Here is a 22,832-nt window from a genome sequence, read left to right on the forward strand (position 1 = left end):
CTTTAAGGGTCTGCAACACAGACAAGCAAAGTAACAGTAAGCTCTTCCTGAAGTTTCTTGGGCTGGCTCTCATGAGATGGAGGCAGAGCAGTAACAATCATGCTGTCTTGCCCTGTTTCTTCTTCTGGGAACTTGGTGCTAAAAAAAAAAGCAGAGCTGACAGTCCTGAAGGCTTTACAATCCTTGCAGTAATTACTGGCTGGACAGGGTCTGATGTGAGCTTGCTCACGCTGCCCTGTCAGTGCCTCTCGGTGTGCCCCTGGGGACAGCCTCAGAGAAGCCCACGCGTTTCTTGGCCTGTCTTTCAGGGCAGCCGCTGACCTGAGCTCCCTCACGGATCGCCAGGTTTGTAGGAATATTCCAGAGTTGCTCGTGACCCTCGAGTGGTCATGGAAAAATAAGTGCGGTTGGTTTGTTTTGGTGGACGATGGCTTCCCAGCCACTTCCAGCAAGCTGGCTGCTTCAGCTGTGGTAGAGGCAACTTCTCACTCTCCAAAACAGTCATGTACCACGAGGCAGACATTCTGTGAGGATGTTTTCCTTGGAAGAAGAGAAAAATGCAGTCTCTAGAATGACACCCTGGCTTTATGAGCATTTAATACTTCACTCCCCAGTTGAAATATCAGGGGAAGTCTCTAGTCGCTGTGACCCGTCAGGACAGCTGTTGGGGAGCCTTTGTACCTTTCTGCAAATTCATATGCCCCTTTACGTGGCGCTGTTACGGCCACTGCATGTGAAAGACAACTGATGGACTTCCAAAAATGTATCAGTTGACTTGTTCAATAGTGCCATCCGCAAATCCGAAATGTATCAGGTTTCCCTCGAAGTTAAGAAGCTCTCAGTCAGCCTAGGCTTTGGGTTCATTTTCTGTGCACTTGGGTTGCATTTTTAAGCATTTCTTTGAAACCACAAAGGGTTAGAAAGTTACTTTAACGTAATCTCAACTTTTAAATTTATGTTGTGGTCACCTATATTGAAGAGCAGGGATTTGATACAAGCAATCTGGAGTCTTACAATCAAGTCATATGAGTTAGCAATGCCACTTACGGTAGGCTGGTTCTGTTTTTTTGGGGTTTTATTTCTTGTTTTTAAGAAGTGCTGAAACATTCTGGTCCACATTGCACAAATCCCAAATGTGAAGATGAATAAAAACAAGACTTCTTGGAACTTGAGGAACTCGAAAGGGGCACAAATCCAGAGTATGGGTTTGTTTATTTGCATTCCAGTAGCTCAGAAATCTCAGGCCCTCCAAGCGATGGGAAATGGGAATGCATCCTCCTGCTTTTGGTCACCTCGGTGCCCACGGTCTTGCAGCAAACTGGCCTTGCATGCTCACAAATGTTTTGCATACGTGAGCAAATGTGATAGTGATGTGCTGAAAGCATGGAACCAGATCTCCTTCCTTCCTTCGCTGAGATTTAGATACAGCTTCCGCTGCTAGCCTGGAGTGGCAGGGGCTGATCGTGCATCGTTCTCCTTCAAGATTACTTAAGGAAAAAAAGTGATGGGTAAACATAACTATTTCTCTAGATATTTTCTAGGAATAGATCTGTTAGGTCAATCAGAGTCCAGTGCTATCCACAGGGGTCAGATCTATGTATACAGCTGCTTTTCTTAGGTCTGGGAGGGGGCTGAAGGTATGTGGCAGCAAGCATTTCTTCCAGCGCAATACGGGGCTTTTAGAGATCATATATGAACTGTTGGCACAGTGCTGCGCCACACGGAGAGTAGAGCTGGGGCAGAAATTATATCTGTGCTGCATGGATATGGTTTTGGGCTGGCTCATTTCTCCGCGGGACTGATTTTGGTGTGAACAGAGTGCTGTGCTGCTGCAGCAAGGTGGGCACCAGCTCTGGGGGAAGCCTTGTGCTCGCTGGGCGACCTGGTTGAGTGTGGTGGGAGGATAGGCATGTTCCAGAGGCAAAGCTTTAGTTGGTATTTGATGCTGGTTAAGTCCATGGGAACATTCAACTGCTTCTTGAAGGGTAGTTATGGTGGGTTTTGTTGCTGTTTTTTGTTTTGCTTTCTGAATCAACACCCCCTTATGCTGCAGACTGGCAGTGTATTGAGGCTGTCTGCCAATGGCAGTGACACAAACACCTTCTGGCTGCCCCTGAGCGCCTGGCCAGGGCAGCTGAGAGCGAATGCACCAGGCCGTATTCTGTCTTGGGCATCATCAACTGGAGAGCTTATTACGTTTGGCCGTGTAATTGAATAAGTTACACTGTGCAAGTCCCTTAAGGATTGTCCTTCAGAAGGTTTCTCTCCTGCTGATGATGAGCAAGAAGAAAATAACCCACGGTGACTTCCAGAACTGGTGGAAAGGAGAGAAAATAGGTCTAAGACCCAGCAGTGCTGTGGGCTCACGTTGCTTTTCGGGCAGACCTCTGCCTTTAGGGTTCACACAGTGGTGTGAAGCTGGAGGAGTTAATGTGGTGCATGCATTGAAAGAAGGCTGACAGACAATCCATTAAATACAGAGATCGTATTTTTAACCTGCAATAGGTGTTTTCCCTCTCCTAAAACTGATAATCTACCTTCCCCTCCTTTGGCCCATCCTCTCCATGGTTTTGGTATTTTGTTTCTGTCTGGCTTTTATTCCTCTTCTAGATTTGTTATGATTAATAAAATTAATGTAATATTGTCTTTGCAATCTGCTGTGTTTTCTTATTCCTGAACTTTAATGTAGTGGCATGAAATTGTTAGACAGATTTTGTCTCCACAAACATGTGAAGTCGTCTTAATTTTTGTTTCTGTTCCTTGCATACGTTTTAATTTGTATCTTTTTGCCCATGTTACCTAAGATTTGTTTTTGTTTTATTTTTTTTTGCCTTTCTTTTCTGAACTCATTTTTCTTTTCCCATTTTTGTTTCCTCCATCCAGTATCTGCAGATGAAATGGCCACTGCTTGATGTTCAGGCAGGGAGCCTTCAGAGTAGACAAGCCCTCAAGGATGCTAGGTCTCCATCTCCAGCACACATTGTTGTAAGTAAACGCAGAAGATGTTCTTCCTTTGTTTAAAAAAAAAAAGGATTTGACATTAATCGCATTGATTGTCATCAGTTTTCTTTTATGTGAACTGAAAGATTCAAAACAAAAAAACCCTAACAAGCCCGTGGTAAAAGGAGGGAGTATATATTCTATTCTTTGGTTGTTTGTGAAATTATCATTCATTATGCTTAGCTCTGGGCTTCTTAGGAGAGCACAAAGTTGAAAATGCTCTAAAATTACATACTGCAGGATTATTTAGTGGAAGTGAAGTCCGATCAGGTTGGTTATACATGTGACTACGCTGAACTGAACTGAATGAAGAGATACTTCTGGAAAGCGTACTTAAAAAAAAAAAAAAAAAAAAAAGGAACAAAAACCCAAGCCTGTTCTATGTTCTTTGCTTAAAAAAACATAAAATATCTATTCCTGTTGCAAAATCTTGAGGGAAGGTTTGTGCGAACTGGTCAGCATTCTACCTGGGTGAAGGGAAGGGTCAGCGGAGTTAAGCTCAACAAGAGCACATCTTCCTTGCATTGTGATGACTTCTCATTTAGTATAAAAAGTGTTATCAGATGTTTATTACTTGCCTGCAAAATACAAAGTAATTTGTAAGTAGTTTGTAAGTAGCATTGATAATAATGTTCTTTTATTAACCTCTCAGTTATTTTTTTGTTGTTGCTTCTACTGTAAAAACAACGTTGAATTTGAAATCTTTAGTACAAATTTGCATGAGAGAGGGCTGGGGGAGTTGATTTTATTTTCTAAAATAGCTTCCATACAGTTTTTTTAAAAAATGTTTGTTTATATGGCACTGTGCAAGAATGGCAGTATTTATTTGCCCGTCCTCACCTATGGCCAGTTTTGGCACAACCTGTCGTTAAGGGGCCTGTTAGCTCTGAACGTTCATCTGGGGAACATACCTCTGGAGAAACGGCATATAGCAGGTTAGAATATTTCTTCCAAAATACTCTATCATCAAATTTTGGGTTTCTTAAAACCCTTTTTTATGATTAATGGATGACAAGGTGAATCCCAAGAAACACTGCTCGTTCTTTTTTTTTCTTTTGTTATAAAGTCTAACGTGGACGTAGTTGACAGATCATACAAGACACACATTTGTTCGGTTAGAAATTTAAAACCAGAGTAAATGTTTTTGAGGAGTTTGTTATTCTGTTGTTGTCTCTACGTTGAGAAGTGCCAGGCCTTTGCTATGAGCGCCTTAGTTTTTTATTAAAAAAAAAAAAGAAAAAAGTCTCCTATCTTCTAGATTTCATAGCTTCTAAAATAGATCTCAGTATGGCAGAGCGATGAGCACAGGCCTGGTACTTGCTTAGTCAAAGCACTGATTGCTTTGATTTTTCGGAGTGACTTTGTTTTGCCTTCCTGTGCACTTGGGCTGTCGCTGAAGGAAGAAATGGGAGAATAGATGTTTGGCTGCTTGTTTAGAACAGTGCAGCCATCAAAACCTGCCGTTACCTTTTTCCTAGTAAGAAAGAAACTAAAACAACTTCCTGATTTTGGTTCTTTTCTGAATGCCCTGACTGAGGAGTAGGGCTGGGAGCGGGAGCGCTCCCCTGGGCTCCGGGGCTGGGAGCTCGGCCCAGGCCTGGCGGGGGGGCACGGCTTTGTGGGAGGCTTTTGCGCGGCGGCGGGAGGGTTTTCTCAGCTGCCTGCAGCCTGGGACAGCAGGCAGATGTGGCGGGGAGCAGAGCTGGGCATCACCAGCACCTTCCGCTGCCCCTCAGGCTTCGCTTTGAAAGCCCGAGGGGCTGGTCGTGCCAGGGCTGGCTGGGTCCCCCGCTTGCAGCATCACCGCTGCCGGCCCCCAGCCCCTCCGGAGGGTGCGGGCGAGATGGAGATGAGTTGACAGCACGGGCACACATGCACGAAAAAGGGCGCCGCCCGTTCAAAAATCAGGATCCTTTTGGAAAATAAAGAGAAACCTGTTTCCAGGAAGGCTGAGGTTGATCTGCTGTGTATTTTGACCATTTATGGGGTTCTTATGGGTCTCTTTAAAAGCTGTTTCACTCTGCAATTCAATAAAAAGCATATTTACCATAGCAACCACTTAGGCCGTGAGGAACATATACTACCTCCGAGATGGAGGCCACCTTCCAAAAGAGCCACAGCTGGCATTTGTAATGTGATCTTTTGTGCTACTTACAATGTTGAAGGGGAGAGGAGGCGAGGGAGCGAGGTGGGGGAGCGGTGGGTTTTGAGGTGGGGGGGCAGTTTCTGCAAGGTTTAATGTTTATTTCTAGCAGCAAACTGTTTTGCCTTGTTCTGTTTAAATAAATAAAGGCAGCTTTTTCCACCCTTTTTCCTGGCATCCACCCCAGGCCACGTCCATTTTGCGTAGTAAAAAAAAAATAATAATTTTTTTTTTTTCTTCTGGTAAATAAAGTTAGAGTAGGTAATGGCATTCGGGGGAGGTGGCGGTGGTGGAGAGCAGATGAAGTGGCTGCAGATGCCAGTTGGCTGGGGATGTGTCAGGTTTCTATGGTGTCCCGGCTCATCGCTGCTGTGCGTGCCCGCAGCACCTGGGACCTGGCTGCTCTTGCAGCAGGCTCTGCACCCGGTTCTGTGGAGCTGAAAATGCCCGTAATCTTTTTAGGGAACAGTAAGGGGTATTTCATGGGCATGCTTATGTTTCTTCATGGCTGTAACGCGTAACCTATAAGGATAGAAATGGGCTCTCCACCCACGCTGCTGTGTCTTGTCTACCTGCCAAGTGTATCCATGCCAGTTTTTCTTCCTGAAATCAGTTGTGCTGCCCCGAAGATCTACAGCAAAACGCTAACGCTTGCAAATCATTTCTTATCTTTCCCATATCTCTGAAATCAGGATTTGAGCCTAATCTTTATAGGTGGATTACAAAGAGAGGGAAGGAAAGTGTGTGTGGTTTTTTCTTCTTTTCTCTCTCTCTCTTTTTTTCCCCCTTTCCCTTTTCCTTTCTTTTTTCTCCGTTGACTTCTCAGTGTTTGGCTCTGATTAACACGAGCTCTGTGTCAGGGCTGCAGCTTTTACGCCCAGCTTCGATGAAACTCCCTTTGGCTTCGGTGCGAGTTTTTAGTTTAATGACTCAGGACTGCAGAACATGGCTGTCTGTAATGTCTTAAGTAAAGTCTATCCTACTTGTAAGCCCTGCTCCTTTCAGATTTGGTTAAGAACATTAAGTTAAGACTACGAAAATGGAAGCAAAAGACCAGCATGAATAATTTGGCTGGATTGCCCCCAGTGCTGAGGGCTGGGTTAATACTGCTTTTCATGGTGCTTGAGAGAGTCTCCAAGGTCCGTAATGAGAAACAGAATATTAAACTGAAATTATGTTCAGCATGTCTTGAGGAAGGTACAGCATGAGGCTCCATTTAAGACCAATGTGTTTATTTGCATTTAGGTGCTTCACTTGTCTTATAAGACTCTTGCATCTTGCTTTGGCACAGTCATGCTGCTTATCTGTGTCCAAAGGTGAAAGAAAGCTGGGGGAAAAATTGTTTTAATAGTATGCTATTAAGCTTGCTAGGTCAAAATTTTGAATTCAGCCTGTGGATAGTACTATTATGAGGCTGGGATTTTGAAAGGTTCTTACGGCTAATTTGCAGCACCCCCCCACCCCCACCCCCCTTTAATTTTCCTCCCCGACCTCTGATTTTGTTAAAAAAAAATATAAGTTTTTGGGTGTAAAGCAGACCCGTGGTTTGTGTGTTCCTCTAAACGTGTAGGGTACTAGCTGCCTTGAAAACCCATGTTCAACGTGTACCTGATCTGCTCCATTTTCCTGAGCTACTGTGGTGATAAGGATGAAGTGTGGGTGCCCTAGGAACGGGATTCTTGCCTGAAAACTTTCCAGTGAGGTGTGGACAGGCGGGTGAAAAAACGTGTGGTATATCCCTATGAGCATCTCCAAGATCTGCTCGCTACAGAAAGCAAGTTGCTTTTAAACCTTTTTTATCTGTATATGTTTTTCTTAAGACCGTAGGAATGCAGGGCTGTTCTTCCCTGTTCTCTGCAAAGTAAATATTCTGACTAAGCTGTACCCTGGTTTGGGCAGGAGGATGGGTGAAGGCCGTTCCCTGGGTCCTGCCTCCTGCTGTCTCAGCTGCACAAAGACTTGCTTTTAGCTTTCTTTGTACCAGGCAAAAACAGTCTGAACCCAAAATGGTGGTGGTTTGGTACAGTATATTTCTTACAAATCAGTTAAAGGTTTAAAAAAAAATCCTGCATTTTCTTCTGCAGGGAGGCCTTTTGAAGTAAATGTAAATGTTACCTTGGGGGAGGACTTCTAGTACTATTTGGCCTGGGTTTTCTAATATGTAATGAACACAGCCATAAAGTAGACTGAATCCCCAAGAACAAAGAATCACTGTGCAGTAGTGTATCTAATTTTTTTTTTTTTTTTGCTTAAGGAGGTGAAAATGTGTTTTCAAAACATAATATGACAAGCAAAACTTAAGGCAAAACCATCTCAAAAATGTATTCTCTGTTCTCAACCTCTTCGACACGTGTGGAGAGCGTGTCTGTGGCTGCTGGGCAGTTTAGTTTGGGGGGATCAGGAGTTGTTTCCCAGAGCGTTTAGAGTCAAAGCTGTGCAGTCTGCTCTCCCTTCTCCTTAATTTCTTTCAGTCTCATGTGGTTCACACTTGGGCGCTCTGAAAAAAGACAAATACCTGCAAGTATATTACAAGGTGATAGATTTCAAAGTTTACCTCGTGTCCCATCAAATGCTCCAGGCCAGAAATAGGGCGCATCCAAGCACAAGTGCAGTCCTGTATGCATAGAGCCAAGAAGTGCAATCGTGCAACTTCCACTCACAGTGCCCCGAGAGGGCTTTTAAAGCACTTGCTTTGTTTGTCTTTAATATTTTGTGTTAGAGAGGCTGTTCTTCCTCTACAGTGCCCTCTTGAGCTGTTCTTGGATTTCAGGCCGTATGCGCCCACGACGGGACATCCACCTGCGTGGAGATGTGCAGAGCAATCCCCTGAGCATGCAGCCCATGTTGAGAGCTGCAGGAATGTGGTGGTGGGGTGAAGGGTGGGTGGGTGGGAAGGATCTGCGTGTGTTTCATGTCAATGCCCAGTGTCAAGAGCTGTACTGGCACCCTAACAGCCTCTGATGGCAGTAGGTCGCACCTTGGTGCTTGGACCCAATACACAGGTCCTGGAGACTCATGATGCAGAAATACCCAGGCAGCCTTAATTGCAAAGCTCCTGTAGTGACTCTCTGCTTTTTAAATGCTCTATACTTTATTTAGCTAATTGCTCTGGCAGTTGCAAAGTAAACAAGATGTTTCATTAATGCATGCCCAAAAGTGTGCAAACATCTTGTTCTGGATTTTCAGAGCTGCATGGAATTCAGCCACAGAACAAATTAAACTTGCTGAGAATTTTGTGGGTAAATCTTTCACCACTAATTCCTTTTGATTTTTCATTGAGAAGGATTGTATTTTAAAAATCTGTGTTCAAACCTGACTGTGTAGAGCTAAGTATAGAATTATCTACTGTCAGCCCAATAAAACTATTTTGGATGGATTCCTATAAAGCACACATTATATTCAGTACTCACTAAATACGAATGGGAAACCTGCATTTAGGCAGAGCATAGAAGAAATGTGGACTCCTAAAAAGTCAGCCATTTAGTAATTTGCTAAGTTTGCAGAGTAGTTCAGGCTTTTGGGGACTGCTTCATGGCATCGCCGTTACTCTGTGGCATAATGTCCACCCTCTACAATGGAGGCAACCACTCTGCTTGAAGGCTGAGACTCTGGAAATGTGCAGATTTGTACCTCTTACTGTGAAGTGAGCAGGGATTTAGTGCTGCTGCAAGCATCAGTCAGCGCTAAAGCACCTTCAGAAGACACCTTGGGGCTGGATTGGCAGCTGGGACAAATTGTCACGCTTAGTTGCAGTCAAGAGATCTGCGAGCGGCTCCAGGAACGCTGAAGTGTTTGGATGTTGGGATATTTCAGCTGTGAATAAATGCTGTAAAACATATAGTACTGCCAACCCCAATTGTTCTAGGATCATGAGTCAGGTCTCAAAGGATCATGAGGATTGGTGGGGGTTTTTTGGTGTGGGTTTTTTTTTGTTTGTTTTCTGTTTCTTAAATAATACATTTTGTATTCTCTTTATTTGTTCTCTGGTTCCTGAGCCTGCAGGGTATACTCTGCTCACATTCTCAAACTTTTCTCTGCAGCAGTTCAGGGGCTTGCTGTGTGCTGTAAGTGGAGGCTGAGGTTCTTCCCTAAACACTTGACTTCAAGGCTACTGCGCTTTAAGGAAAAATAGCAAGTAGTGCTGGACTGGCTATAAAATCCTAGGAGCTGGCAACCCTAAGCGGTGCTCTTGGAGAAGGCAGCTGGGTAGGTGTGTTGGTGTGTGCTGCAGAGCATCCATTTCTTGTGAATTATGTGGCTGGGCTTGGAGAACCTGGTGCGGGGCATTCGTAGGGCTCTGGCTGACGGGTGGAGATTTGTGAACGCTTGCTCATCAGAGAGCATTAACTAAAACATAACGATGCAGTCTTCAGCTTGGCTGGAAGTGCATCTATTGCAGGCTTCCCTCTTGTATCCTCTGTTTATAAAATAACCACTGTGTCCTGAGTGTGATGCAAACGAGTCTCTGAATTCTGCTCCTTTCTGAGTAGTTTGGGGTACAGCAGAGCTGCGTTTCAAGGTAGACAACTATGTTGGAAAGAGGCTTCAGGAGACTGTTTTAGCACAGAGGAACCCGGGCTGTGATTTGAAAAGGATTCAGTCACAAGGCAGCGTGCGTTGTGCAGGAGCACACGTGTTAGATTAGCCTGCGGGGACTTGCGTGGGCCCAAAATTAGGCACCCGCTCTCCTGCGGTGTGGCTGCCGTGCCGAGAGGAGCCAAGGGAGCGCAGTGGGCCGAGCCTGGGCCCCGCGTGAGGGCCGCAGCAGCCCGGCTGTGTTGGTCACATCGAGGACGTGTGCCGAGGCCTGCAGGCCTGGCGTGGCCACTGGCTGCAGGTCCATCTAGCCGTGTGGCCCATCCGTAGCTGGATGCGTGTGGGAGCTGAGGGGGACAGGGACTAAATCACACAGCTGGGTCAGGAGCCAGAGGCCCTGCTGGCGGCAGTGCGAGCAGCAGGAGGCTTAGTGGGTACGATGAGGCTGCCGCGCCATTTTTGCCCGAATTGCTACATTCCTGGTGTAGCCTTGGGCCGGTGGAAAAGCCCAAATAGCTGGTGGAAGTAGCTGTCTCCAAATAGCTATTCCTCATTATCTCTCCATGCGGCCGCTCTCATTCAGCAGTAAGAGGCCCTTTGTGCGGTTTAACTTAATCCGCTTTGGAAACGGATTAAGCTAAATCACACAAAGAAACTCTTAGTGCTGAATGAGAGTGTCCACACGGAGAGATAATTCGAAATAGTTGTTCTCTGTTTTTTTTTTAATTCACACTCGAGCCCTCGCACAAAAACTTCCCCATGCAGACGAGCCCACTTGAACTGAAACCTCCTATTTTCTGTCTAAACAAGATCTGTGTGCTGTGTCCAGGTGCCGTAGCAAAGAAAACAGCACGTACTTACCATTAAAAAGAGAGGAAGGAAGCTGGCATTGCTGGGCTCAGGACTATTTGTTTGCTGAGTTGCTCAAGCCCGGGACTGTTGCTCCTCTCAGCAGTACCGGCGGTCTGGGATTGGATTATTCATCAAACACTTCACTTTCCAGACTGTACGCACCTGTGCTCTCTCCTGCAGAAGGACCCGGAGCTGCTTAGTGAGCTGCTGTGTAACGAGAAGGAGGCATGCTTTCTCGGTCCTGTGCAGACCTACAGGGAGGGGGCAGACCCACCTTGGAAAGCCTTTGAAGAATTAGAGGTGTTGCAAAAAGCTAGGAATGATGCCTTCATAAAACAACTAATCCCCTAATCTCTTCTCCAAACAGTGTTCAGTACCTAGTTTCACGAAACTACACTGAAAATGTTGTACAACAGACTTTGCTTTTGATTCTGTGGCTGGCTGGAACCAGGGCTGGTTCCAGGGGAGCTCGCATTGAAGCTGCACTTGTACTTGACAGATCGGTGAGCAAAATCAGCCATCAGATCATGAGCAGAATCTCCTGAGCCAGGGAAGCGCTGCTCATGCCTCCATTTTACCAGTGCAGCTAGCAAGATGTGAAGTAACTTTCCCAAGGTCATTTTGAGACACTGACTTCTATATCCACATTTTCAGAGGTGTGCAAAAAAACCCCACCACCCAATGTGACCTGACAGGAAAAAAAAAAAAAAAAAACAACACAAAACCAACCAAACAAAAAGACAGAGGTAGTTTTTCAGATCTAAACCTAAAGTTTTAACATATGTTGGACCTTAGAAGAAAGTTACTTTCAGTGCTGTTTATGCTCTGGGAAGACCCTGCGTGTCCGTGAATGCTTGTGGCAGATGTGCCTTATTTTTTCTCTCTCAGAATTGGGAAGTTTTGGGGAGCTGAACCAGCAAATGGTAGCTCTGCAGTCAGGCTCACCTCTCAAGGAGAGAGAGAATGAGTGATGCGCTGGTACCAAACCTGGGCACATGTATGGTTTGAACAGATGTATGTGTGCACATCAGAGGTAGAGGGCTTTCTGGTTTGCCTCCCTGATGCTCTGATGGATCTAAGAAGTAACCAAATCCTAGCATAGTGCTTATTTTTTTTTCCTTTATTTTTTTTTTCCTTTGCAATCCTAACTCTCTACCTTGCTCTTAGTGCAAATTAAGGACTCGCCTGTGTCCCCAGGCCTTGCTGCACTGGCTTGCAGGAAGATGTTGGTCTGTGCTAGTTTCCTAGGAGAGTGGAGCAGCTCTCTAACATGCATTTTTCCTGTTGGCAAGACTCAAAGACTTCTCGAGTACTATTACTGTGGAAACTAGCTTCCCCTTCCCCTTCCTTTTTACTTTTTAGGCCTTGGTTCAAGAAATCATTACACATGAGCTGATGTCTGTCCATGTTCAGGACAGCATTTAAGCATGTGCTCGAAGTATTTTCTCGTATAGTGATGCTTTTTGAACTGGGACACTGGAATTGAGCATCTGTATGAAAAAAGAAATAAATAAAATCAAACCCTTCCTGAGAGATGGTCGTGGATTTGGCCTGTCCCCCATCAAGCAAGTACTGAGAAAGGACAGGGATGGAGGGACAGACTAGCATGTCCTGAGCTCTTCTCCTTTGGAGCTTGTCCCTGTGATATATTTCTTCCCGGAGCTAAGGCTATATGTTGTGAGTATGAAGGAGGGTTTTGGTCTCTTGTAACTCACTGGGAAATGTATGAAATCTCCCCTGACCGAGAGGAGAGTGTCTGGGAGAGGGAAGACAAAACAACCCAAGTCTGTCCTATTGCACATCTGCAGAGCTCAGCGATATCAGTATTGTGTGCTATGGGGCCGTGACTTCCCTGTGATATGGAAATGGTGTCTGAGGGAGGAGAGCAGAGTGAAGGGACCTGGAAGCCTCAAAACTTTAGTTTGCATATACAGCCCTGAATGCTTTTCCTGCCACGCAGCTGCGTGGATGCACAGGGAACCATTAGAAAACCCAAAATGGGTGCAGTGCACCTGAGCTTTCCCTGGCGGCAGGACTTCCGCTGCATGTTGGCCATGCCTACATCTCCACGGTTAACTAACATGAAGCAAGCAGGAGTCTGAATTGCTAAGGCTGTAGCCCGCTCCCTGTTGACTCCCCATCCTGGTGCTTTTCAGGCATGCTGAGCTCTCTGGAGGGAAGTCGTTCACTGGACATGAAATAACCTGCTCCTCATTAAGGGCTCTGATGACCAGGACAGGTTACTTTGGGATAAGCTCTGGTGTGGATCCGAGGCACGCCAGTTGCTCCACAGTTGGTGCCTGAGGGGTGAACGTGAGGCAGCAGATCCCACCTGGACTGAAGGCGAAGTTTCCCACATCTGTTCCCGAGCTGAGTGTGTGCCCGGGCAGTTCCTGTGGCAGGGCTGCTGGAAGCCCAGGGTGAAGCTCGCCCTGCAGTAACTTGTTCTGCCCGTCATGCCCGGAGCACGTCCAGGGAGTGTCCACTCGCAGCGAGATGGGCTGTTAAGCCGTGTTTCTGTGTAGGCGACCGTTTGGACACCTCAGATCGCAGTGCTCGGGCATCTGTGGGATGAGTAAATGGTGAGATGTCAGGGAGCAGCCCCGGCACCGACACGAGAGGAGGATGGCCACAGGCCTGGTGCCCTGTTGGCTTTCTGGCCAACTTGGCTGCTCCTCTCCTGGGTGCTGAGCTGGGCTCATGCCTCTTCATTTAAACACCCTCCTGCTCCTGTTTGCTGGTGGCTGGGGTCAGGCACCTCAGTCTGGGGCTGGAAGTTGGGGACCTTCCTCTTCCCAAGCACCTCCCAAGCCTGTTAGTGACGCCGCTCTGACTGCAAAACGAGCAGGTCAAAGTGCCAGGTGCAAATTTAAAATCATTTCGTTATCGCTTGTTACCTGTGTTCCGGAAGATTTAATAAGCAAGCTACTTGCAGAAGGGCAGGTGGTTGCCCCAAAGAGCTCAGGTCCTGGACAGACGGGGGCCGTGCAGCGTGAGGCAGGGTGGCGGTGCGATTGCTGGGCTTGTGCGATGTGATGGACACCGCATCCTCACATCCCTTTCCCGGAACAGTAGCGTGTTCTCCGTGTTGGACTGAAACACAGCTGGGAGTGATGTACAGGTCCCCGGGCTCCAAGTTCACAGTCCGAACTGCTGGGCCGTCCTGTCTTCGGCATGCATGTTTAATGCTGTAGTTGTCTTTGCTTGTTGTGCCGGAGGGGACTAAAGGCAAAAAATAGAGTTGTTCATCTCCAGTACAGGTGAGCGCTGCGCTTTTTCCCTTGGACACCTGTGAGACACCGAAAGGAGCAACACAAGTCCTGGACATCAAAGAGTTAATAGCAGTGAGCGTGGTACAATAGCTCATTAGGACTTAAACGTGGGCTGCAAACTCAGAAATCTTGATAATTTTGGTCTATAAGGACACTGAACTTTCAACCCTAGTTCAGCAATAATAAATGCCTATTAAGTAAGGCTTCCTTTTCTGAAGGGAGGGTGGATGGGTGCATTTCAATGGGCTTTAAAAGTATTGCTCCTTATTTCAGCGTCTGCTGGCCGAATGCATCCAGGCATGGGAAGGCATTTCAAGATCTGCACAAAAAAGACTTTGAAGTGTAACCTTTGTGAGTTTCTTAGTTAAACCTGACTGCAGTTGGAAGCAGCACTTTATTTATTTATTTGATAGTCCTTTTCTTTTAAACTTGCTTAAGAAAAAAAAAAGCACAACGCAGAACAAACAAAAATAAACCTCTGAGCAATTTAACAAGAATGCATTTCTGAAACTTTGACCCAAAGTGAAAGGCGGTGGCATGTGTTTGGATTTTGAGTGGATGTTTTCATAAACAAATATATCAGTGCTGATTTTTGGAAGCAGGGAGAGACTAAACTGCTCTCCTGGATGTGGTTTAGGCGGTCGCTGGGGCTCGCAGCCCTGCCACCCCACGGGCAGGGGCTCGGGCACGCGGCGGTCCACAGCCCGTGCTGGCTGCTGGCACCGGGGCCGCGTGTGTCCCCAGGAACCAGCCACAGCCAGGAGCTAAAAACTTCTTCACGGCCCCTTCGTACACCTGGGGAGGGATGCAACATCCTGCGGATATTCTGGGAGTGGAAGCAAATCAGGAGTGGCTGCAAGTCACAGCTTTACAAGCTGCAGTCTCGCCTTGACTTTGCAGGTCTCGATCCTGCTTCTGCTGAGGTCCTAAGTGAGGCTGGAGGTAGCATGGGGTGTGTGTGTGTGTGTTTTACCTCGCCTCTCGGAGAGCAAGAGAGAGACCTCCGTGAAGAGAGTGACAGGGTTTGATATAAACCAGCAGGACTGCATTGCTGCCATTATTCGACAGTAAACCCTTTCACAATGCCATATGCTGTGCATTCCAGCGCAGCAGCGTAGGGTGTGATATAGTTAAAGCACACTCGGCAAACAGGAAACGCTGGTGACCGCTGTGTGTGCTTTTCATGGAGATAAAGTATTGAGAGCGTAACGAGAAAAAAAAAAAAAAAAAAAAAGAAGTGCTGGGAATGGGGGGAGAGCGGCGGGGGTGAAGGAGAGGGATGTATTTTGGGCCTGACGCTCCCGTCATTATGAAAACGCAGACAGGAAACGCAGCCAGGGAGCAACAGCGAAAATGCTGCTTTGCTCCAAGATGTTTGTTTTACTCCATTACATGTATTTTCTATTTTGCTGCTGGGTACCGGGAGTGGCTGTGTGGTTTTTTTTTTCTTCTTTTTTTTTTTTTTAAGTTCCTGCCACTCCGGGTTGGTATCCAGCTCCCTTCCCCTCTACCCTACACCCAGTTAATAATCAGAGGCTATTTTAAGGGACTAGAGTAAAGAAATGGAAGCAGTAGTGCGTTTCCTTACCCCAACAAAGTACCAACACCGGTGTTTAACATACGTGTCGGGTTTTTTCCTGGCACTCTCCCTGAAAGAGGCATTGCAAAGTCTCCTCGGAGTTAGGAAGTGGCTATTGCAGGGCAGAAGGGAAGGCAGGGGGATGGGACCAGCAGGTCCGCGGACGGGGAGAGCTCTGAATCATAAACAGACCATAGCTTTAATAAAATAAATGAAGTGGAGCCTTTTCAGCCGAGGGCAGACTGTATTGGTGCGAGCCGGGCTTTTAACGTTCGTAGTGAAAATTGACAGGCTGAGAACTGGGACATAAACAAAAATGTCAGTCCCTGGGAGTCTTGTTCACTGGACAATGTCTCAATTGTTTCCGTGATTTTTCGCAGGCAGCAGGGGATATTGGGAGATTAACTGTTTACCAGCCAGGCAGGCTCTGGAGGTGCTTGCAGAAAGAAGAAGTGGCAGAAAATAGCATTTTTGTTTGGAAACGATTAAGCATGTCAGTGGGTGATAAGGAAAGGTCACGCTGTTCTCCACATACTTGTCTGCTGTTCAAGTTGAGCTTTACGCTTCTTAAATTTTGGTTAGTTTTTGCTTTGTTTCTGGAAAGTTTTTTTGGTTTTTTTTTGCTTTTGCTTTTTTATCAGCAAAAGTTAGATTACGAGGCGGACAGGTAGATGTTTAAGAAGTGGGGAAAATGTGTAGGTGGAGGTTGCGTTTTAATTTTTATTAGCGTTTCTTCATGGAACAGAGGCAAACTTGAATATTTTAAAGTTATCTATTACTTGGAACAGGCTGAAATCCGAGTCGGGGAATGCCCTTTATTTTATTAACCGCTGTACAATTTTGCTTAAGTCTCAAAATAAGAGACTGTCTTCAAAGAAGAGAGAGGCGAGAAGAGGAGCTGAGTTGTCTTAAACTACTTTTGCTTCGCTTATTATAAAAACAAACACTGAAACCTGTTGCATACCAGCCCTGTGTGGGCACGGTTCAGAGAGCTGCGCCTGGTAATTCCTTACTCATCACAGCTTGAATGTATGGTTTGTTGTGGGCTGAGGCACGGAGGGGGAGGCGACAAACCGAAGTTGCTTCTTCAGGGCGCAAAAGCTGTTGAGGTTTATTTGCAGGAAGATAAACCTGTTTTAATAAACGTGGGTCTCGCCTCAGCCGAGTGAAGTTGAAACATTTTGCAGGCTGGAAGCCAACTTGCTCGGTGCGCGGCAGCCTGGTATTAAAGCTCTGGGACGTGCTGAGGTTGCTTTAACTTAATTTATGGAATAATAATGCATCCCATTTTTGTTTCCCCGCATCCTCCGGCTGCTTTGTGTTTGGATGCATGTTCGCAGCCCCGCACTTTCTCTTGCTTTCAGTCCTCCGGTTCCCCTGCCCCCATCCCCTTCCTCCGCAGCCATTCCTGCTGCAGTCCAACAGGAGACGGAGCAGCGGAGGGAGGTCTGCTCCGTGTCTTCCTGCCAGGCAGGAAATTGCCTCCTCCGTCAGTACTGGAAACTTGTAACACAGCAAAACTTGTGCTCAAGGACGGGCTTCTCCCAAAATTTCTAGGTGAGAGACGCGCTCTCAAGTGTGATAAGGAAGCGAAAAGTGGGCTGTTGCTCCCCAGATCCTTCCCTGTGCGTTGTGCACTGATGGGAGAGAGGGAAGAGGGTAAAAATAACCGCAGTGTCCACGGGCTCTTTGAAAAAGGCTGGCTGTGCAGATCACAGCCGGGAGAGTGAGTTGTTGCCCTTTTCAGGCTGGCCAAGGCTGGAGACACTGGGCACTGAAACGCACACCAGGTCCTGCGTGGAAAATCTGGCTCTTGGGTGTGTTTTGAATTGATAACTGCTTTCAGAGATTGAGAAAACAAAAGTTATTGACATGTTGTAGCACTTGGTTCCCCGGGTAAGTATCCTAAGTAGGGCTGGGTTTAATAATTTCTAATTAATTATTCGTGCAGCCAAATGAATTGCGCTTCCTGTTAGTTAATGATCACTGAAGAGATCGTGATTTTTCTTGAAATGCTGATTGTTACTCATGCACGAGTTTCAGCGTTGAGTCTTGGAGGTCGTCCACGAGCAGTTCTTCGGAGCCAGTCAGCGCTGGAGCTCTTCTGCGCAGCCATGGGGAACATGCGATGTGTTTCCGTTCCCTGCGTGGAGCAGCAAGCGATACTCTTAATTAATAAAGGTTTATTTTCCACAAAGATTCTCCAGTAGTTGCAGAAAATTCACCATCTTGGCAAGTGAGCTTGCCACCAAATTAGTTTGCTTGTATGGTCACAGAAAGCAGTTAGATTTGTCAGCTAATGAATTTCTCAGGTTGCCATTGTTTCGTGCATTATGTAAACACAGAAGGAAAAAAAATAACATTAGTATTTCAAAGTGTTTTCTTAGCGCTGTTTTGCAATTTCTACCCCTTTCTATTCATGCATAACCATCAACTTCAATTTGAAACTCATTACTGATAATAATAGCACTCAACAGATTCGCTGCTTCCGTGCTCTTCCTTGTCTCCTTGAGAGGTTAACTGCTGGTGCAGGTGAAACAATTTGTAGAGATACCGCAGAACATGTTCCTGAGATGGCCTCTAGATAGCCGTATAGCCCATGTAAGTATCCATTTGGTTGCTGTCAGTAATTTTCAAGGCCAGCTTTTCCTAGACATCACAATTAGCAAGCGGATAATTTTCTAGTTTATGTGAACTTGTAGGTGGGGAGAGATGGGGACACTGAAAATGCTCTTTGTAGATACATGTAGCGTATGTAACCCTTCAGCAGACTGCAGCTCAGCTGTCCAAGATGAACCAGCATCTTTAACACCAATTTACATTGCTGGGTGCCACAACAAGGGTTTTTATAAAGCCTAAGCAGCCGGGCATCCACTCCGCTTTGTCTCCCACCCTCGCTCTAGGATGTGCCCGGAGGAGCCCATGGAGCTTGGCTTTTGTGCTCTCACGTCCCTTTGCTTGGCGGGACCTAAATCCAACCTGTGGAGAAACTGGGAAACTAGCAAAGCAAGGGGCAGGCTCAGTCCCGTTTGCCAGCTCTTTGTAAGAGCTGGATGTTGCTTGTCTGCCTTCTGGAGTGAGGACAGGCAGGGCGGTGTGAGGGTTTGGATGCCTCATGTTGCTGTGCTTGTCCTGGGTTTATTGACCCAGGCTGGGGAGGTAGGGCCATGCGGTGTTGTTACAGGTGGGAGAGAAGAGCTCAGAGAAATGTTCCTGTTTTTCTGGTTGAGTATTTGGAGGCGTGATGGAAAATTGCCACAGATTTCAGATACAGTCACCAAAGTGAGCACTCTCCCTCCTCTCGCTGGGCGGTCACCAGGAGAGCTGTACCTGTCTGTGAGGGATGAGTGGGCTCCCGTAAGGCTCTGCGGTGTCCCTTCAGTGGGTAAATGCTGTGCGAGAAATCAGTCCTGTTCCTGTGAGGAGGGGACTTAACGTAAGTCGTCCTTACGCCCTTCTCCTGGTGACACCTCGGGGTAAACGCACGTGTTCAATTTGACTGGAGTCTTCCCCGTGGGCCACTTCTCACCAGCATCTGCTGCGCACGTATGTGGAGGTGACGGTGGATGTTCCAGATAATGGTACTTAGCACTTGTGTAGCACTTCATGTTTCCAAAGTGCCGTACAAAACCAAGGCTCCGTATCAGTCCCTGGGGGAAGAGGGAGCTCGGCATCCTTAGCGTCGTTTATGGGCAGGAAAGCCGAGATGCAGAGAGGTTAAGTGGTTCGCCCAAGCCCACACAATGAGTCAGTGTCAGCTCTCAGATCAGACCTGGAGTTTTCCTGACGCTTGCTGTCATTGTGCAATCAGCCGGGGAGCGCGGCCCTGCGAGGTAGGTGCTCCTCGCCCAGCGCTGGAAACTTCACGCACAGCCTTGCGAGACGTGCCGCGGAGACCCTGGCTGGAGATGACACCGATTGCCTCGGTTCATTTTAACATATGCTTGCAGGATGTTTTACAAAACGGGCCAAGAAGCAACAAAAAAAGTAACCTGCAGCGAGGGTGAAAAAATCCAGGCTGCGAGGTGCTGTTCGTCTAACGGTGGCATCTCATTGCGCTTGGCCTGCTGCGAGCGGCGGCGCAACCCAGCCCGGGGAGCCCTGATCTGAGAGGTGAGGCAAGGCAGCCCGTCTGTGTCAGGAACGTTTTACAGCTTTTAGGGAGGGACAGGGTGGTGAGAGGCTCCAGTCTGTGGGAAACAACGGCTCCACTACACGCGGGTTTGCTCTCGAGTAGTTACTTCAGGGCAAGCTCCCGTGTGAGGGTGCTTTTGTTAGAGAGCAAGGGCGCCTCTGCCTAGCGTGGAGTAATTCACTTCCCAAGTAGGCTCAGCTAAACCGGGAAGACGCTGTTAGTCTGAAGTTGTGGATTCTGCATCTGTATTTGATCTAGAATAGATACTCTCCTTTAAAATTGCGTTTGGGCATTCTGGATTGATTTATCTTTTTCATATGGAGACGAGGCCTCATTTCTCAAACCAGAATTTGATTGAGATACCAGAATTGTCTGATGTTGGACGCCAGACAGCGCTCTCCCTCTGTTAGGTGATACAGATTTTCAGATGGGCCACTGCTAAACCTCTTTTAGGATGGGATCTTAGGAGGGGGGGAAATATCCGAAGGAGCCTCTTTTCCTAAACGTTCAACCAGGCTGCGGCTGCTCTCAGCCTTGCTCCTGAAATGAACGAACGAAACCAGGCTGTAGAAACATATGGGGAAACCTTTATGGTCTCAGAGGAGCGTGGTGCAGCGGTGTCACTGGGTTCCTGGCTCTCCAGGTCTCTTGAGGAGTGCAGCCCAAGGCTGGGCGGCTCGGGCACAGGCGCAGGGCCGCGGTCGGGCAGGCATGCCGGGGCGTCAGCGGGAAGCCGCGGGGTGTGGTGCGGAGCCCGCGCGGGGAGCTGCAAAGACAATGAGTCTGTGGTAGGCATTAAATGATACTAGAGAGCCCGTGCTAATCTCGGTTTCGTGTGGCGTGGCCTCTGTGGATTAAAATACAAGGGCCAGTGTTTGTTTTTTTCGTTCTCTGCTTTTATTTTTTTATTATTGCCAGCTCTGCCATCAGCTAGTCTTGTGTCTCAGAGCTAGTCATTTAATATCTTTATTCCCCTGAGAAAGCACAAATAACCTTCTCACACACTAGCCATAAGGTTGAATTAGTACGTGCAGGCCAATTTCTGAACTTTATAACGAGCCCTTATACCCAGTTGAGTCACTGCATTTGTTTTGCAGGCTTTTAAGTTTCCATTTCAGGGGTGGAAAGATGCCTCTCTGAGCTGGGCCCTGCGGCACATACCCCGCACGCAGGCTGCAGGTGCCTTTTCGCAGTGCAGAAGACCCCTGCAGCACATGCGCTCATGAAGATAAACTAGAAGAAAGCGTCTTGGTCCCAAGTCCATGTGAGCAGTGGTTTTGAGTAACACCGCCTCTTTGGCTGAATCCACATCATAAGGCTGAAGACCGATCACGTTCTTTGCTGGGACTGCAGTTGGTGGTTACTTGGTGGTTTTTTTTTTTTTTTTTTTCCCTTCTTGCCCTGTGGCTTGTTTGTGTGATATCATACAAGGCAAAGGTACTGTAGGTTATTATATTGCGTGTTCAGCATTCACGGGCAACAATCAGAGGTGTACCTCAGTGCTCTGAACTGTTACACCACGGTGAAGTATGTCATGAGGTGTCCAGAGATGTTTCCCCTAACCCCACTACCCACGTGCCAAAGTAAATATCTGATATGAAAGTCAAGGTACAGAAGCCAGCTGGATTGTACAAAAGGTCCTGTCTCCCTTCTGTTGTTGTTGTTTTCTTAATATAATTTTCCTGGTGGGTTGAGTGACTGTCTACAGTGGAATAAAAGGATGGAGAAGAGATTTTGGCATTTCTTTGAGCAGTAGCATGTTCGTTCTTTGAAATCTGGGATTTTTTTGTTTGCTTTGTTTTTTTTGTTTATCTGTTCATTTGGGCTTTTTTTTCTTCTTCTTCTTCCCTTTCACAAATGGAGGATAGGAGAAATTGTGTGCATGTGTGTGTGGTGCCCTGCCAAGCAGAGAAACTAAGCAGACAGCCTCTATTGCTTTTGCTCTCACATCTCTAACTTAATTACGGGGGAGGCAAGGGGTGTGTTGTGTTTAATGTACTCCATGCTTCCAAAACTGTGCACTCTTGCATGCTAGGGGCTGACCATTGGCACAGGCTTTCATTAATATTTTTTATTTAACTCCCCTTCTGAATTATTACTTTTGGTTTGGAGGCTTTTTTTTTGTAACGGCACTCTTTTATTTTTATTTTTATAATTGCTTCTGAATCTGCAGAAGCGCATGTCGAAAATCATCTCAGTGTCACTAGTCTTTAGTTCAACAAGAACGCTATAGAAACGAAAGGTTCTGTCATCCATCAGATTTTCTGTTCCATTTGTTGAAGATGAAAGGCGAGCGAATTTAGTGCTCACTTTCTTCTCCTTCTGACAGTTATTGATCCTCGCTGGAACTCTGCGATTCGCGCTCTGAGCCGGCCGTGACACGGGGAATCCCCAATTCATTATGTGGGTGCTCACTAGCGCCGCTGGAGTAAGGCTGAGTTGCCCTTCTGGTTTCAAAGCCGTTTGTTATTTTCAGCTGCACCTTGTGAGCTGGGATTTTCTACCCCCCTCCCCTTCCCTTCTCACCCCTTTTGCCTTCCTAGACTTTTAATCTGCAAGCTGTTAATGTTTGAGAAACAGCTGCTGTAACAGGGGGGGTTAGGTGGTTTGTTTCAGAGGCTTTCCTGATTTATACAAAATAGGAAATAGCTGAATCTTTTTCTCTGAAACGATGGGGTACCAGAGCGAGGGAACCTGCAACCCATTGTTTGTTGAGGGGAATTTTGCATCCTTTGAATCTCGAGGATGTGAGGTTGTCGGGTCTTGGGAGATTGTTGGGAGAGAGACAGCCCCTGTGTTAAAATAAAGACCGGGTTGTGCAAGTGTTTATTAGGTGGTTTCCATCTCCAGAATTCAGGCTGCAACAATAAAAGGGGAATCAGTGTAATGGTGGGAAGTGCCATAGCCTTCCATGCCCGTTCCCCACACAGCCCCTTTGACTGAAGGTGTGTCCGGATGGATGGGAGCAGAGACCGATGCGGTTCCTCCACCCGCTCCCCGAGCTGGCCCCACGCAAGCCCAACCAGTTCTGTTACGTGCTTGCAGCCGGGAGCTGGCTTTAACCTGGCTGGCACCGTGCACGGGCCCTGATAACGTACTCTGCTGCGTGGTCGTGTCCTCCGTGCAATGCCTGCATGGAGACACCATCTTCTGGAAACCCATTTTTAGCTCCCTGCGCTTTTCCAGCAACCCCTGTGCAGCAACGCGGTTCCTCCTCTTTTGTGAGTGAGGCTATTGAGGGCTCACGCACACGTTTTCCTGAAGCTTCTCCTTGTTTAATGTTAACGTGAGCCCTTCAGTGAAGATGCAGTGAAG

At 47.0% G+C, this 22,832-nt stretch overlaps 1 protein-coding gene across 29 annotated transcripts in view; it reads left to right on the forward strand.

Annotated features, from left to right (window-relative positions):
• The window catches only part of TCF7L2 (transcription factor 7 like 2), a 177,599-nt gene that overhangs the window by 60,714 nt on the left and 94,053 nt on the right, over positions 1–22,832 (forward strand). For 27 of the 29 annotated variants that reach the window (XR_014586759.1, XM_083844193.1, XM_083844183.1 and 24 more), the window contains exon 4: positions 2,884–2,985. The exons of the other annotated variants lie outside the window; for them this stretch is intronic. Coding sequence is in view for 26 of the 27 variants with exons in the window: in XM_083844193.1 (XP_083700319.1) it covers positions 2,884–2,985 (102 nt within the window). In the remaining variant the exon portion in view is untranslated. The remainder of the gene's footprint in view (positions 1–2,883; positions 2,986–22,832) is intronic. 29 annotated transcript variants of the gene reach the window in all.

The sequence above is a fragment of the Anser anser genome (assembly GCF_964211835.1).
Source record: "Anser anser genome assembly, chromosome: 7".
NCBI classification, from domain to species: domain Eukaryota; kingdom Metazoa; phylum Chordata; class Aves; order Anseriformes; family Anatidae; genus Anser; species Anser anser.